Below are 15,081 nucleotides of genomic sequence, written 5' to 3' on the forward strand. Positions count from 1 at the left end.
GATACAACCACATTAAACGAGCCTGGTGTGAACGCACACCCTAAGACAAGCAACGGTGGACCAGTGGACAACATTTGACCATAATTATACACAGAACTTTGAACAAGTAACAATTAACAACAAGTAAATAGTGTTTTTCTGCTAAAGTTGGCCATGTGCAACACATTTCTAAATTAAACAGCTTTACTGACTAATAATAAATCTAAAACATGTTGATTGCTGTTACACAACTTTACAGTCCATTTATCAGTTGGGTTAAAAAACGTGTGATAATGGGTTACCGTTTCCAGTGTCTCAATCAGGAGCTCGTTGGACTTTGCTGTTTGGTCATCGTCGCGTTTAAGAGAAATCTGCTCCCTGTCAACTTCACCTGGAAAAGAGCAGCTGACACATGAATGTGCTTTGTCCACTTCACGGCTCAAACATGATAATCATCATTGGGCAATTGTTTTTTGACAATTTGCAAAACATGTTGATACTGAATGTTCAAAATGTTCAGAGATGCTGTTTCCTGCCATGGTATCTGCATCTTGCACAATAGGACAAGACGACAAAACACACAACCAAGAAAGCAACGTGGATGGAAACAAATGCACAACACAATTTTTTTTTTCCATAATGAATTGGTCAAGTTGGTAAAATTCCACTCACACACTCACCTTGATTGTGGTCCTTTGAGATTACACGTTTATGTGTGTGTTTGTGTGTGAGTGCGTGACTCAAGTGACAGAGAATGCTCAGTGGGTAATGAGTGTGTGTGTGTAGCAGGGGTTGTTTCAGTGCTGATAAAGTATCTTTGCTGCTATTTCTTTGACTGATAATTGTTGTAAATTGTGGTGTATTAGCGGTTAAAGTTAAAGTCGCCTCGTGTTTGTACCTCTGACCTCCCCCTTCACTGCATTCATATTGATTAGTCCGCTCATCCTCATCAGTTCTCTTATATGTTGTACCATGGCCAACACAGACACAGCACAATTATTTATATCATGAATATTAAATATTTTAGGGCCCGAGCACAAATGCCTATTGTTTTCCTTCAGATTATTATTATATCCGTGGCTTTCTGGTCATTTTTGAGGGGATTAACATGCATAAAAACTCTGGAAACTTGGCATGGAGGTCAGGTGTGGTGTGAAAATGCCATATTGTCATAGTGATTGAACCCGTCCGGAGCACCAGTGCTCTATAGCACCATCTGTAAGGTGAAATGTGAATGAGCAGGCCAAATTTAACCAAATTTCACAAAACTCGGTGGGAATATGAACAAAAAGGTCCATTGGGGCCATGGCCTCAACTCAACAGGAAGTCGGACATGTTGAATTTGGTGTCCATCTTGGCCATTTACGCTTCGGAAAATGAGCAAACTAGTTTAGGCATGTTTATTGTACCAACATAAAAACAACGTGACAATTTGTACTAGCCGCATCAAAACCAAAACGTTATCAATAGGTTTTGCGGATTCAAAAGGGCGTGGCCGTGGCAAACATCTGAATTTGGATGAATTTTGACTATTCGCCACGATCAGGAAGTGCCCTATAACTTTGCCATACATTGACCAACCGCCTCGCAACTTCATACGTGACACAAGAGACTGACTCTGAACACATCTATGTATACAAACTTGACCCAAGGCGATGTCGGCCATTTTTAATTCCTCCGCCTTCCATTTCGCCACAAAACAGGAAGTGTCCTGTAACTTGGCCATACATCGACCCGTCCCGCCTTTTTGGCACCAGTGGCCTTGTGACCCTCATGTGGAGGATTAAGCAGTAGACAATGGATGGATGATCACACTGACCTTCATCTACAGTCAAATAACAATCTGTTTACAAAACAACTAATACCACTGGCTAACTGCAGGGGGTCTTGTTATGGCTGTGAGCATCCTAGTTTACATATACACGTGCATATTTGTGTCTACATAATTCAGTTTAAAGGGATAGTATGAGGTATTGGTTACAGGGTATTGACCACACCAAGGATAAGAACCAGCCTGGGACATGGACACTCAGACTTTTCAATCTGGAAAGCACTCTCTCTTTCCAAAGCCTACACTGTATTTAGCTGGCAGGGTGCACAAGAGCTGCTGGTCTATACTGTTGCCTCATTTTTGTCATTTGGGTAACCCTGAACAAAGTATTTCAAACACCAGTCACACAATAACACATTTGAACTTACTGATGGAGGAAGCTGTGGATCAAAATCTCCTGTGTGTTGCGGTGTAGGTTTACAAAGGGAAGCATTTGTAAAGGAGCTAAAATCTGTTTTACCTTGTGTCCCTGCTGGCAGCCATGTTTTCATGCTGACCACATGTCTTCTTTTTGTTCTCATAATAATTTCCAGCAGGCACAATGAGAGGTGTAATGCTGCCCTCCACAGGAAAATAAAATAATAAGAATAACAAAAAATAATACTCTATCCCCGTGTGTGTGTGTTGGACACTTCATGTTGTTGACATAGTTCTGTAAGGACTTTGACTTACCGTGTCCTCAGTGTCTGTATAGAAAAAAACTTTGTTTCCTTTCCTTTCCTTTCCTTTCCTATCACACCCAGTCATTAATGATGACTCCGGCTTTACTGTAACTGACACATTTATTGCAACTGTATCACTGAAGAGTAAATAAACCCAATTCCTGAAGCCGAGCCCAACTCCCAACTGTTTGACTTGGACAGTTTGATTAAGAAGCATGTTATTGTCAAGTGTCATTCCAGGCCGACAAGAAGGAAAAAGAGAAAAAAAGACCCACATCTTTTAAAAACATTTTTTTTTATTGAAATCTTTGAACATATTTGAAATTCAAACACAACTATAAAACTTATAATTGCTCTTGGAACAGTGTTTGAGAAACACCAGAGCAAAACGCTACATCGCGCACACACACAACATCTGCTATGAAAACATTTGAAATGGATTTGTGGAATATTTGTTTTATGCACACGCAAAAAAAAGCACATCCTGCTGATCTGGAAACACATCCTACTGTAGCTGAACAGCTATGTTCATGTTCCCTCAGGGTCTTTCGCTCTCTCTCACACACACACAAATCATCCTTTGTGTGAAAATATAGACGCCTGTACAAGTAAATAACAAAGAAAATGTTTCGAAATGATGCACAATTGACACAAAATGACATATAATATATAATAATGACAAATATTTCAATCACAGATGCACACTGGAATAATATGGAGAAAAAAATGACAATTAAAAATACACATACGACTATATACAAGTCAGACACTGCTTGACAAGTGAAAAAAAGTCTCTTTGTGGAAGATGATAATGTCATTACCTTGGGCCATGGACTCATCTTTAGTTTCAGTCTCAGCAGAAACTCACCTACGCAAATATCACCATGCAAAACACACACACACACACCTGTGCGCACGCACACACACATACACACACAAACTAAACAATCCCATAAGCAAATCCATGAAAAACGAGAGCCGGCACTTCCTCGTTGCCATTGTTAGCGAATGACACGCGGTGTGTTTAAACTGAAGGTTTCAGTGAAACACAACACCTGCCGCCCCCAACGACACACACTCACTCACACACACAAGTTTCTCTCGTATAAATATTACTCTGTGGGAGTTAAACATATCAAAGGAATAAGAAAAGTTCACATGCTGGCAGTTGAAAGCATGTTAGAGGAGACATGACAGCTGCTGGAATACAGCAGAGAAGAGTAAAGAACATATACGCTGTACACGCCGGTAAAAAAAAGAAAACTACACGTATCTACACGTATCTTCATCTCGGAGTCTTTTCAAGGCGTTCGCCCTGTGGTATAAGTCAACACACACACACACACACATACTGTACACACACAACAGACATTTGCATTCAATCCTAATTCCCCTTAGGAATCAAACATAGTCTTTCCTGTCATACCCTGCGCTGGTGGTGGTGCGCGGGGCAGAGTACGCCATCCTTGGCGGCTGGTACTTCTTCTCTTTCGGTGGGCAACTTTTGCACAGCAGCGCTCCACCAATTATGAGCAGCACAGCCGCTCCCCAGCCGATGTAGAGTGCAGCCCCTATCTCTCTCCTCTGTGATATGATTACGAGGGGGTTGTAGAAATCCCTGACGATGACGCTGGCCGTCCAGGAGACAGGGATGAGGACCAGAAGACCGGCGAGGAGGAAGAAGATTCCAGAGATGATCATCACTTTGGCCTTGGATGCCTCGTCTTCGATGCAATTTGTACACTTTGCGCCAACGATGGAGATCATGACTCCCAGCACGCCGAGTATGATGGAGATGATGGTCATGGCTCTGGAGGCCTGGAGCTCTGAGGGCAAGGCCAGCATGGAGTCGTAGATCTTGCACTGCATCTGGCCCGTGCTCTGGGTGACACAGTTCATCCACAAGCCCTCCCAGATGGTTTGAGCGGTGATGATGTTGGCTCCGATGAAGGCCGACACCTTCCACATTGGCATGGCACAGGTCACTATGGCGATGATAAATCCAATGACGCCGAGGGCGATGCCCACAATCTCCAGGCCCATCGACATGTTGCCTACAGACGGTCACACAGCAGAGTGAGACGCGAGTCCACAGGTTGTTTTTCTTCGACAAATAAAGGCTTTCAGGATCTCAGGAAAAACAGACTCTTTCTGCCGCTCTGTTGTTCAGGTGTGAGCGGCTGCGGTGTGGAGATGCTGCCACGGAGACAGTGACTACTTTATACCTAAAGAGGAGTGAGGAGGAGTCCCATGGTGGTGATGTCAGCAGAGGCGCACACACACACACACACAAGACAAAAAAACACCTGTTCCTATACAGCACAGTGGAGGAGGGGAGCTGGAGACAGTATAGGTGATGGGGGATGGAGAGAGGGTGTGTCTTTGTATCGATGTGTTTGTATGTGGTTTGTTGTTGATGGTTATCAAGATGGCTGCCCAAAACAACTTTCTCTCACAAATTGTGTGAATAAAGTAAAAGCGTGGAACGGTATTAAAAAAGCAATTTGCTGATCTCCTCAGCGGAGAAGAGGGAAGAAGGTAATTCCTTTTAATTAAGTAGTAGCACCAAAATAAAAGCTGACATGCTTTTAGGTTTCAGGCTCTCTGATACAAATGATCTTGTCTTACTTCCCGGTTGCAGGTGTGTGTGTGTATTTTTTTTTAACAGTCAGAATTGTGTGGCGTTAGAATAACAATCCTAAAGCTATGCAGGAAACCGGAAAAACTGCACCCAGAGTAAATACGAGCAGGGAGAAAACATAATAGGTCGCCTCTTAAACACCTTGAGCATACAGACAACATGATCCTCACAGTATCGGTTAAACTCTCTTTACCCAAACAGTTCCAATTTGACCCGACTGTATAGAGCAAGCGCAGTGGACGAGCTGCAGAGAATGAATGAGCACACACAAAAAACTAAACTTCATTGTTGATTAACACCACATGGTTTGATCTTGCAGTGATGCGCCACAAAAACTGAACATGACAACATTCAAATAATGAGAATTTGACATATTAAACAGGTTATGCTGAAGGTCATGAAGTTGCAAAAGTTGTTACGTCAAAAGCCAATGTGTGGTTATTGAGGTAATTTCACTCGCACTGCTGCAGGAAGCTGGCAAAGCAGCGTGTTTGTCACCAGAGAGGAAAGAGTTGGTGCATAGTTTCCATTTTTTTTGGCCTGTTTTTGGACATTGAGACAAAAACTCAATCAAATGTTATTTTAAATACGTTTCACACTGTTCAAATTGAACACACACAATCTGGTGTTCGTGTGCAACTACAGTGGGGTTTTTCTTTATTTTAAATTGTTAATACACTACTTTTACACAAAGCAAATTGTAAACAAATGTCAGATAAAGAAAGTTAACTTTACTCACAGGACATTTTCTGGAGCTTTTATGGTTACATATATACTTCACTGATTTGCATTTAGCTTTGTATTACTAGAATAGCGGGTGGTCTTTTTGAAAAATTGTGCCTCCCAACCTTAGTTTCCCCTGTGTCAAGAAATATGTTCGTTCTTTTTTTTGTTGCATGCCCACCAGTGACATTTGGTCTGAGGCTTGAAACTGCAACACTAATTTCAGACCCACTCGTAGGGGGAAGGGACCTCATTCCCAGAATGCAAACAGTGTCCGCCATCTTTGCTAACAGTTTCGCTAACAGGACCAAGTGTCACTGGTGAGCACGTAACAAAGAAAAGAATAAAGATATTTCTAATGTAAAACAGTGTCCGCCATCTTTGCTAACAGTTACGCTAACAGGACCAAGTGTCACTGGTGAGCACGTAACAAAGAAAAGAATGAAGATATTTCTAATGTAAAACAGTGTCCGCCATCTTTGCTAACAGTTACGCTAACAGGACCAAGTGTCACTGGTGAGCACGTAACAAAGAAAAGAATGAAGATATTTCTAATGTAAACAGTGTCCGTCATCTTTGCTAACAGTTACGCTAACAGGACCAAGTGTCACTGGTGAGCACGTAAGAAAGAAAAGAATGAAGATATTTCTAATGTAAACAGTGTCCGCCATCTTTGCTAACAGTTACGCTAACAGGACCAAGTGTCACTGGTGAGCACGTAAGAAAGAAAAGAATGAAGATATTTCTAATGTAAACAGTGTCCGCCATCTTTGCTAACAGTTACGCTAACAGGACCAAGTGTCACTGGTGAGCACGTAACAACGAAAAGAATGAAGATATTTCTAATGTAAACAGTGTCCGCCATCTTTGCTAACAGTTACGCTAACAGGACCAAGTGTCACTGGTGAGCACGTAAGAAAGAAAAGAATGAAGATATTTCTAATGTAAACAGTGTCCACCATCTTTGCTAACAGTGACGCTAACAGGACCAAGTGTCACTGGTGAGCACGTAACAAAGAAAAGAATAAAGATATTTCTAATGTAAACAGTGTCCACCATCTTTGCTAACAGTTACGCTAACAGGACCAAGTGTCACTGGTGAGCACGTAACAAAGAAAAGAATAAAGATCGTCTAATGTAAACAGTGTCCACCATCTTTGCTAACAGTTACGCTAACAGGACCAATCAAAACATGTTAGAATGTTAGTTACATTCGGTCAGGTTGGTCCCTTGTGGCGGCGCGCTCAGTCGCAGCGGCTCTGATCAACCCTCCATCTGACCTCGACATTTTGTTGTGCAATACCAGTTCTTGTTGTATAATGACAAATAAAGATGCTTTCCTTTCCAAGTGTCACCGGTGGGCACGTAACAAAGAAAAGAATGAAGATATTTCTCAACTCAGGGGAAACTGAGGTTGGGAAGCACAATTTTTCAAAAATACTACCCCTATTCTAGTAATACAAAGCTAAATGCAAATCGGTGAAGTATATCTTTAAAATAAGCAACAACAAAAAAAGTCCAGACAGACATTTTGAGGCTTAAGTGTTAAGGGTTAAGGGCTAGACTATTTAGAAGGGCTGTCCTTCATCAACACATTTGTGTGATGACCAACATAGCTTGTCACAAAAAGCTGTCAGAGACATAAACACACACACACACAAGCCTCAGGGCTCAACAGCTGTGAGAGTGTGTCTCACCATGGAGGGAGCATCTTCACCAGTAGTTTGTTGTGTGTGTTTACATAACAACGCCAGTTGATCCTTGTCTCTCCCCGTGATAACGTAACAACTGTAAACCTCTATATCTCTATTCACCTGCAACACCAGCCTTATTTTGACCAAAATGAAAGCAGAAGCGTTAACAGAAAGATCAAGGAGTTGTTTTTTGTCAAAACACAAAATATACAAGACAATCATTGGTGATGAGGTGCGGGTTAAGACGCACCAACGGGTTCTTGATTTAAGGTGTCACTGAACTAATGTACTGAATATGGGGTCACCATTATTTGAAAACTTGAGTGAACTAGTTCTTTTAGAAATAGATCATGTTATGGTACTGGCTGGACAGCGTGAGCTCACAGCTGCTAAAACACACAGAAGGGGAATTTGACTATTCAAAACATGAAGAAGGAGTTTGGTATCTGTGTTTCAGAGACTGACGCCAGACGTCAGATTTCTGAGGGAGAATTCACTGTGAAAATGTCTCTTAACTGATGGTAACTGGTCTATTCTTCATGTCATTATTTAAAAATTAATGCCCATGAGATCATAAAGTTCTCTATTTTCCAATGGTGACAACTGTGTTCCTTTGAGTTTCCTCTTTTATTGCTTGTTTTTTGGCCTTTTGGTCTGTTTGTTTGTTTGTCTATTAGTGAGCATTAAAGAACATAATTTAGATATTTATTTCTGCGGACGTAGATTGTGGCTCAGGGAAGGCGCGATTAGACAGTGATCTGGAGATGGATCACTTGCAAAATAGAGTGTTGACACTATAGAACGTGAGAAGAGGTTTTGGCCTCATCTCTTGATATTTCAACCAACTAAAAGCCAAAATCAAAATCAAATTTCGGCTGCTTTTTTCCTCATAACTATGTTAAAACGTACAGTATATACAGAGGGCATAAGAATGTGCAATATAGAGTGTCTTATATCCTTCTTTTTTTTTCGGCACAACACATAGGCAATCTGATGAAAAAAGAATATTGAAAATATGTCACAGTTCAAAGTTCACTTAGCTTGTTTTTATGAACAAAAAGAAAATAAAAACGGTCTAATTTTGTGACTTCTGCACAATTATCACTACTTCATATCACTACTGAAAATGCAATATAAAATGAATCATAACTTTGACTCAACAACACATGAGAAGATGAAAACCCTCCCCGCCGCATTTTTTAAAGCCTGAATATGTGACCTATAAACACACACCCTCAGGATGTCCATATAAGGAGTTGTGTATTATTTACAGGGAGACCCATGGTAAGCACTATGGGTTAATGGGTTATATATACCAACCATTTTATACCATTATACCAATCATACCTACCTACCTATACCAATATAATGGGTTATGGTGAGCACTAAGGGTTAAGCTGACATAGGGCGATAGGCGGGGTCACACCCTGGACAGATCGCCAGTCTATCACAGGGTCACACAGAGAGACAAACAACCATTCATTCTCACACTCTCAATTTAGAGTGTCCAATTTGCCTCATCCCCAAATCTGCATGTCTTTGGTCGGTGGGAGGAAACCTGAGAACCCAGAGAACACCCACACACGTACACACACGCACACACACACACACACACACACAGGGAGAACACAACACAAATCCATGCAAAAAGGCAGTATTAGAAGATACAAATAAAAAAATAAAAAAAGACATGTTTGTTCATAAAGTTACACATTTTTAATAAAATTCAAACACTTACATTTTTTAACAACATCAATAATGCCACATGTTTTTGTTTTTTTTAAAGTTTTGTAGAAAATGTATAAACGCCGCACGATACACTGCTGCGAAACCTGACAGATGAAAACAAAATGAAATCACTCGCATGTCACTTTAAAACAGTTGTTGATTTTTAACGTCCCTCGCTCCTCCCGTGTTGACCTTGCGTTGGAGCCCACGGTGAGCTCCAATTCTGCTCAGCTCTGTGTAATGTTTCACACCTGTGACTCCACCTGTGAGTCAAAGTTTTTCTTTGAAAGACCCAAAACACTTGAGTTACAGTTAACAGTGTTCCCACAGTGTTTGCCTTACAGTAGCGGACAGCAATGGTACTTCATATGGACACAGAACAGTACAACAAGGAACACCTGGAATAGATCCAAATGTTATGAGCGCAAATAAATATATATATATACATAAAATATAAATTTCGATCTGGGATATAAAGTCTGTCGTCTGAAAACCAAAGTGTCATAACTTTGCCTTTTAAAGATTTTTTTTTCCCCTCTTCCTGCTGCGGAGCACCGCTGGCTTTATGTAAACAGCTTTATCAAAGAACCTCAGAGAGCTTTTGTGATCCTACATATCCATAAACATCTGGTGTAGCTCTGTTCACCCACTCCCAGTGAACGTGTTAATGTAATTATTAGGTTAACACACATTTCCTGTAGATGTACAAATGAGCAGAACACATGTGTAAAAAATGGTATAATGACAAAAAAAAAAAAAAAAAAATCTGTCATGGTTCTAGTCCTTTGTCCTCACACATAGTCCTTCCTGGTGTAGGAGCTTGGAGCCACTGACCGCGGCGCGGCTGAGTATGCTATGCGACTCTGGGGCTGAATGCTGTACCTCATTGGTTTCTCCTCCTTTGGGGGACAACTACAGCAGAGGATGGACCCTCCGATCAGCAGCAAGGCTGCGGCGGCCCAACCCAGATACAGCGCTGCCCCGATCTCCATCTTCTGTCCAGACGGGATGAGCGGACTGTAGAACTCGATCACAATGGTGTGTGCCGACCAGGAGACTGGCACGAGCTGGGCCAGAGCTGCAACGATGAAGGCCCCCCCGGCGGAAGCCATCACCTTGGCCTTAGCGCCCTCGTCTTCGATGCAGGTGGTACACTTTGCTCCGACGAGGGAGATGAGCAGGGCCACCATACCCACGATGATGGAGACGATGGTGAGCGCCCTGGCCGCCTGCAAGTCCTGGGGTAGAGCCAGCATGGAGTCATAGACCTTACACTGCATCTGCCCCGTGCTCTGGAACACGCAGCTCATCCACAGGCCCTCCCAGTACACCTGCGCCGTGACGATGTTGGCGCCAATGAAGGCGGAGACCCTCCACATTGGCAGAGCACAGCTGACTATGCACAGCATCCAGCCGAGCACTGAGAGAACGCAACCGACCACTTCCAGTCCAAAAGACACCATCGTGCACACAGACAGACGTTTGGCCTCGAGATGAAAACTCCTCTGTTTCTCCTTTCGCTCCTCTCAGTCCGAGTTTTCTCTTGCTCACAGGTTTCGCTTGCTTTCCTTTCTCACTCGTTGATGTGGTTCCTATTTGGCGACCCCTTCCTTCCAACACGTTTACCTCCCGCTCAAGTTGAAAGCGACTGAGCCTCCTCCCGAATCCACTGAAGATTTGAATTTACCAGCAACTGCTTCCTCCACAAACACCCTGCTGCAAAGTACGTGACCGCTCAGATGTTGTTTTTCCCGTGGTCTGCTGCTTTTAAGGAGTCAACGAACCTTATCGTTTTATTGCAGAGCGGCCAGGCCCTCCTAAAACATGACATCACTCCCCAAACCAATCAGATGAGTCCTGGGCTCTGGCCTCGTTTATCACCTGGGTGCGCTGGTCCGCGTTTGTGTTTTTTCAAATGAAGAGTATTTTTATGGTTTAACCTTTTGCCCGTGGTGGTGCCGGGTGTGTCTGTTTTATTGCTGTCAGTAGGTAATGAGTGTCCAAGACTGAGGGAGTTGTGTAGCGACCACGTAAGACTGTAACGGGTATGCAAACATCTATTCTAATAGAGTATAGTCTAGTAATATAGTCTAATAGACCTCTCTCCCTCTCCCACTCTGACTGTTTGCATGACAGAGGAAGACAAAAAGTTTAACTGAGAACAGATAACATTTCAGTAGGATCTAGTCTTTGTTTTGTTTGATTTCTTCACGCTTTTATAGTTTTGAATAAAAACGGGACGTCTCAGTTTTTATTGCAAAGTCTAGTGCCACTTCCACTGGGTCACCCGGGCTACAGGTAATAATCTGAGTTAATGACAAACCAGAAATATGTTTTTATGAGTCGTTACCTCCTAAAATCACAACAAGTGTACCCTATTTGTTTTCAGACGCTCTGCGATGTCTTTGTTTTCATGATTGGGAGCAAAGCGTTGCACGTACCATCACCTGATACACAGTATGCATTTATTTAAAATACGCATTTCAAATACAAAATTAATTCAGATTTTATTTTATTACTTTGTTATTTATATTTTTTTTAGCAACCTTTACTTTTACTCCACCACATTTCCTCTAACTATCTTTGTTACTCGTTACTACCAAATAAAATCAGACGAAGAAGAAGTGTTGGTATTATGGTCTGTATTTATATAGAGCTTTTCTAGTCTTGATGAGGACAAGGACACACATATAGACTAGCAGGGCCAGGAATTGAATCCACAACCTCCCAGTTGAACGACAACTCGCCCTACCACTGAGCCACCATGGCTCAATCTCAACTCCTCACGTTTTTTTTAATACTTTCACTTTTACTTCTAAAACTTAAGTACATTTTATATACTAATTAGATACTTAATTACAGTACATGTTATATACTAGACTTTTACGTAAGATACTTCCTTTTAGGTACTTTATACAAGACTGAACAGGTCACTAAACTATCACAGAGAGTCAACATAGAACCATTCACACCTACAGACAATTTAAAACCCTACACTACAGAGGAAACCCCCATACTGGGAAAAAACATTCAAACTTCCTCCATAAAAGTTCTGGGTGAACAGGGATTCAAACTACCACCACGTCACCATGGTGCCACAGATACGGAACAAAAAAAACACACCAAAAGCAACTGCTCAGGCCGAATGAGCTCATGCACTGTGGCTGTTTGCCTCACATCAACAAATGGCTCATCTCGGGTTTCGATCAGTGCCGTGTGGCATTTGCTCCCACTATCACACATGTGACACACTTTTATCTCGGATGCACGCTCGCACTATCACACTTCAACATTAGTCAAACATCTCTTCTCCCGAACGTCTTAACCACGATAAGATAAACCTTGATTAAAAAAAAAAAAAAGAAAAAAAGAAAGTTCAGTGTCCTGCGTCGAGGAAGGAAACGCTCAACTGCCAGCAACGCAAAATCATATCTGACATCTCGGGCTAAGATATGACATTGACCTCAATATAGCAGAGTATGTGTCAGTGCTTTGAGCTCTGTATCATCGCAGATGATTGATACTTATAACAAAGTACTTCCCTGTTTTTGATTTCACATGAAACTCTGTGATAACTGCCACATGACTTAGTTAGATTATCCATTTACTTGTTGTTTACTCGCGCACGCCGGCCGATTCCTACGAGACTGGGATCTTCTTCCTCCTGTGCATAAGTTAGCTCTCCTTCATCAAATCCAGCTGCTTCTGGAGACGGCACGGCATAAATAACAGGTTTATCTATATGGGATTCAGATAACACGTGTGTCCGTGTAGGAACCCAGTAACCCAAATACAGGGAGTAAAATCCACCGACACTGATACCATGTACCTGGAAGAGCCGCTAACGTGTGATGTAACTGTGTGTGACACACGTATTCTTCACCAAAAAAAAATCATGGCGTAATTCAACTTACTAAATCGTCTATAGCATTAATGTTATGATAATCGCATCCACATTAAAGCCAGAAACCTATGTTGAAAACAAAGACGGCCGATTACTCAACTCACATGTGTTACGACATGGTCTGAACTGACATACATCCTCTCGACTCGTTACAGATAACAGACTCTTAACCTGCATCTGACATGAGTCAGTGGCAGTATAAATTTATGAAATTTACGTGTGTGTGTTTCTGTGCAGGGTTTTATATTCAGTGTGTGTATCTGGATATTTAAATATAGGTATAGAATTACCAAAGTAATCACTGAGATTCTGCAACTGTCTGCATCAAAATACAAACGAAATCTTCTTGACAAAACGTCGTTTATTTGCCTTTTTCGCACAATTGGATCAAAGAGTCTCCATCAACTATTATGGTACAGTAACATCCTCTCACATGAAAAACGACAGGCTATTATTAAGGGTAAGGATGATTGGTTACTAAAAGCTTTTGGTTGCCCTTTCTGGACTATTTAACAGAGGACCCCAGGGTAGGGGTGTCAAACATATGGCCCATGGTCCACAATTGGCCCACCACAGGGTCCAATCTGGCCCGCAGGATGAAAAACTGTGAGAATTGAGTCACTAAAGCCCCCTTTCCGCCTTGACGCGGCATGGCACGGCTTAGGTTGGTTTTGTACAACAAAATAGTACCTACTCAACGTGGGTGGAGTCATCACTGCATGGCTGCATTAAACTGCCGCGACACACACATAGGAGTGACTGGTGACTCATACGTCATATAAGCAGTTGTTGTCAGTGTAAATTAATCATTAGAATCAGTTAATTGAAAAGATTAGACTCCATCTGACACTGGACTGAAATACAGCGGAAAAAAAGTTTATCTTGTTGTTTATTATTTTACTTTACTGGTCCGGCCCACTTGAGATCAAATTGCACAAATAGTTTGTGGCCCCTGAAATAAAGTGAGTTTTTGGAGGGAATTTGCTTAGAAGAGAACTAAGTGCTTTTCTGAGTAAAAGACGCTCCTCACAGTGACAAGAACCGGACTCTTCCAGATATAATTTAGGTGTTGTGGACTGGACCTTTTTTTTGTCCTTTTAAATTTTTTATTTATTTTAATTATTACACTTTTTGATGCATTTTATTTTGGTGTTGGTTGTTTTTTTTTTCTCCTCATTTCCTCGTCAGTACCTGTCTAGTTTTGTCTATGTTACATAGCTGTTGGATGTGGGACGGGGTATGTTGTGTTGTATGTGTAATTGTTCTCTGTTTAAACTCAATAAAGTGTCTACATAAACAAATTCCTCGGGCAGCATTCAGTTACTTATTCAGTTACACATTCTCTGATGTGAAAAGACAGCCTTGGGTTTAAAGGCTGCTTAGAGATTGACGGACACAGATAAATTAAAAAAAAAATGCAGTTAAAATCTGTTTGTGAAGCCACACTTTCACAATCACCCATGAATTCTCATGAAGAAAGTCGCAGTTGCAGTGAAGCCTTTGCATCGGGAGCAGATAAATAAAAATCCCACATGATATTTCCAGGTTTTATAACGTCTGACGCTGCCTCCTCTGAGTTGTAAATGAATCTGTTAGTGATTGAAGAACAAGGGGAAGTTCAGGGCGTAATCCGACACAAAGAATCTGCTGCCTCCCTTTGGACACAGAAGAGAGTGAGCTTTGCTTTGATGTCCAAGGCAGCTACAGCAGTTTTGCCAGTTACAAGACCCCAGACATGTCAAATACACCGTAAAAATGAATGCAAGCTACTTTCTTGTGATCTTCCACGAACAAAACTCCCCTTTTATGTTCACACAATCGGCCTTCAGTCTGATTCACGGAACACACACAGAGAGCGAGTACACAACAGAGCTGCTCTCAAAAGCTCAACTTAGCCTTCATCTCTCATGGTGCCGATA

The 15,081-nt window shown here is 41.7% G+C and overlaps 1 protein-coding gene across 1 annotated transcript; it reads right to left on the reverse strand.

The window, feature by feature from the left end:
- Window positions 1-2,748: 2,748 nt before the first annotated feature.
- Window positions 2,749-11,011, reverse strand: LOC131458340 (claudin-4-like). The gene is made up of 2 exons (XM_058627374.1): window positions 10,223-11,011; window positions 2,749-4,526 (listed from the first exon to the last, which is right to left on the reverse strand). The coding sequence occupies exons 1-2, from the start codon at window positions 10,719-10,721 to the stop codon at window positions 3,874-3,876; spliced, it is 1,152 nt and encodes a 383-aa protein (XP_058483357.1). The 5' UTR covers window positions 10,722-11,011; the 3' UTR covers window positions 2,749-3,873.
- Between the last annotated feature and the right edge of the window lie 4,070 nt (window positions 11,012-15,081).

This window comes from Solea solea, chromosome 4, assembly GCF_958295425.1.
Source record: "Solea solea chromosome 4, fSolSol10.1, whole genome shotgun sequence".
Classification (NCBI taxonomy): Eukaryota; Metazoa; Chordata; class Actinopteri; order Pleuronectiformes; family Soleidae; genus Solea; species Solea solea.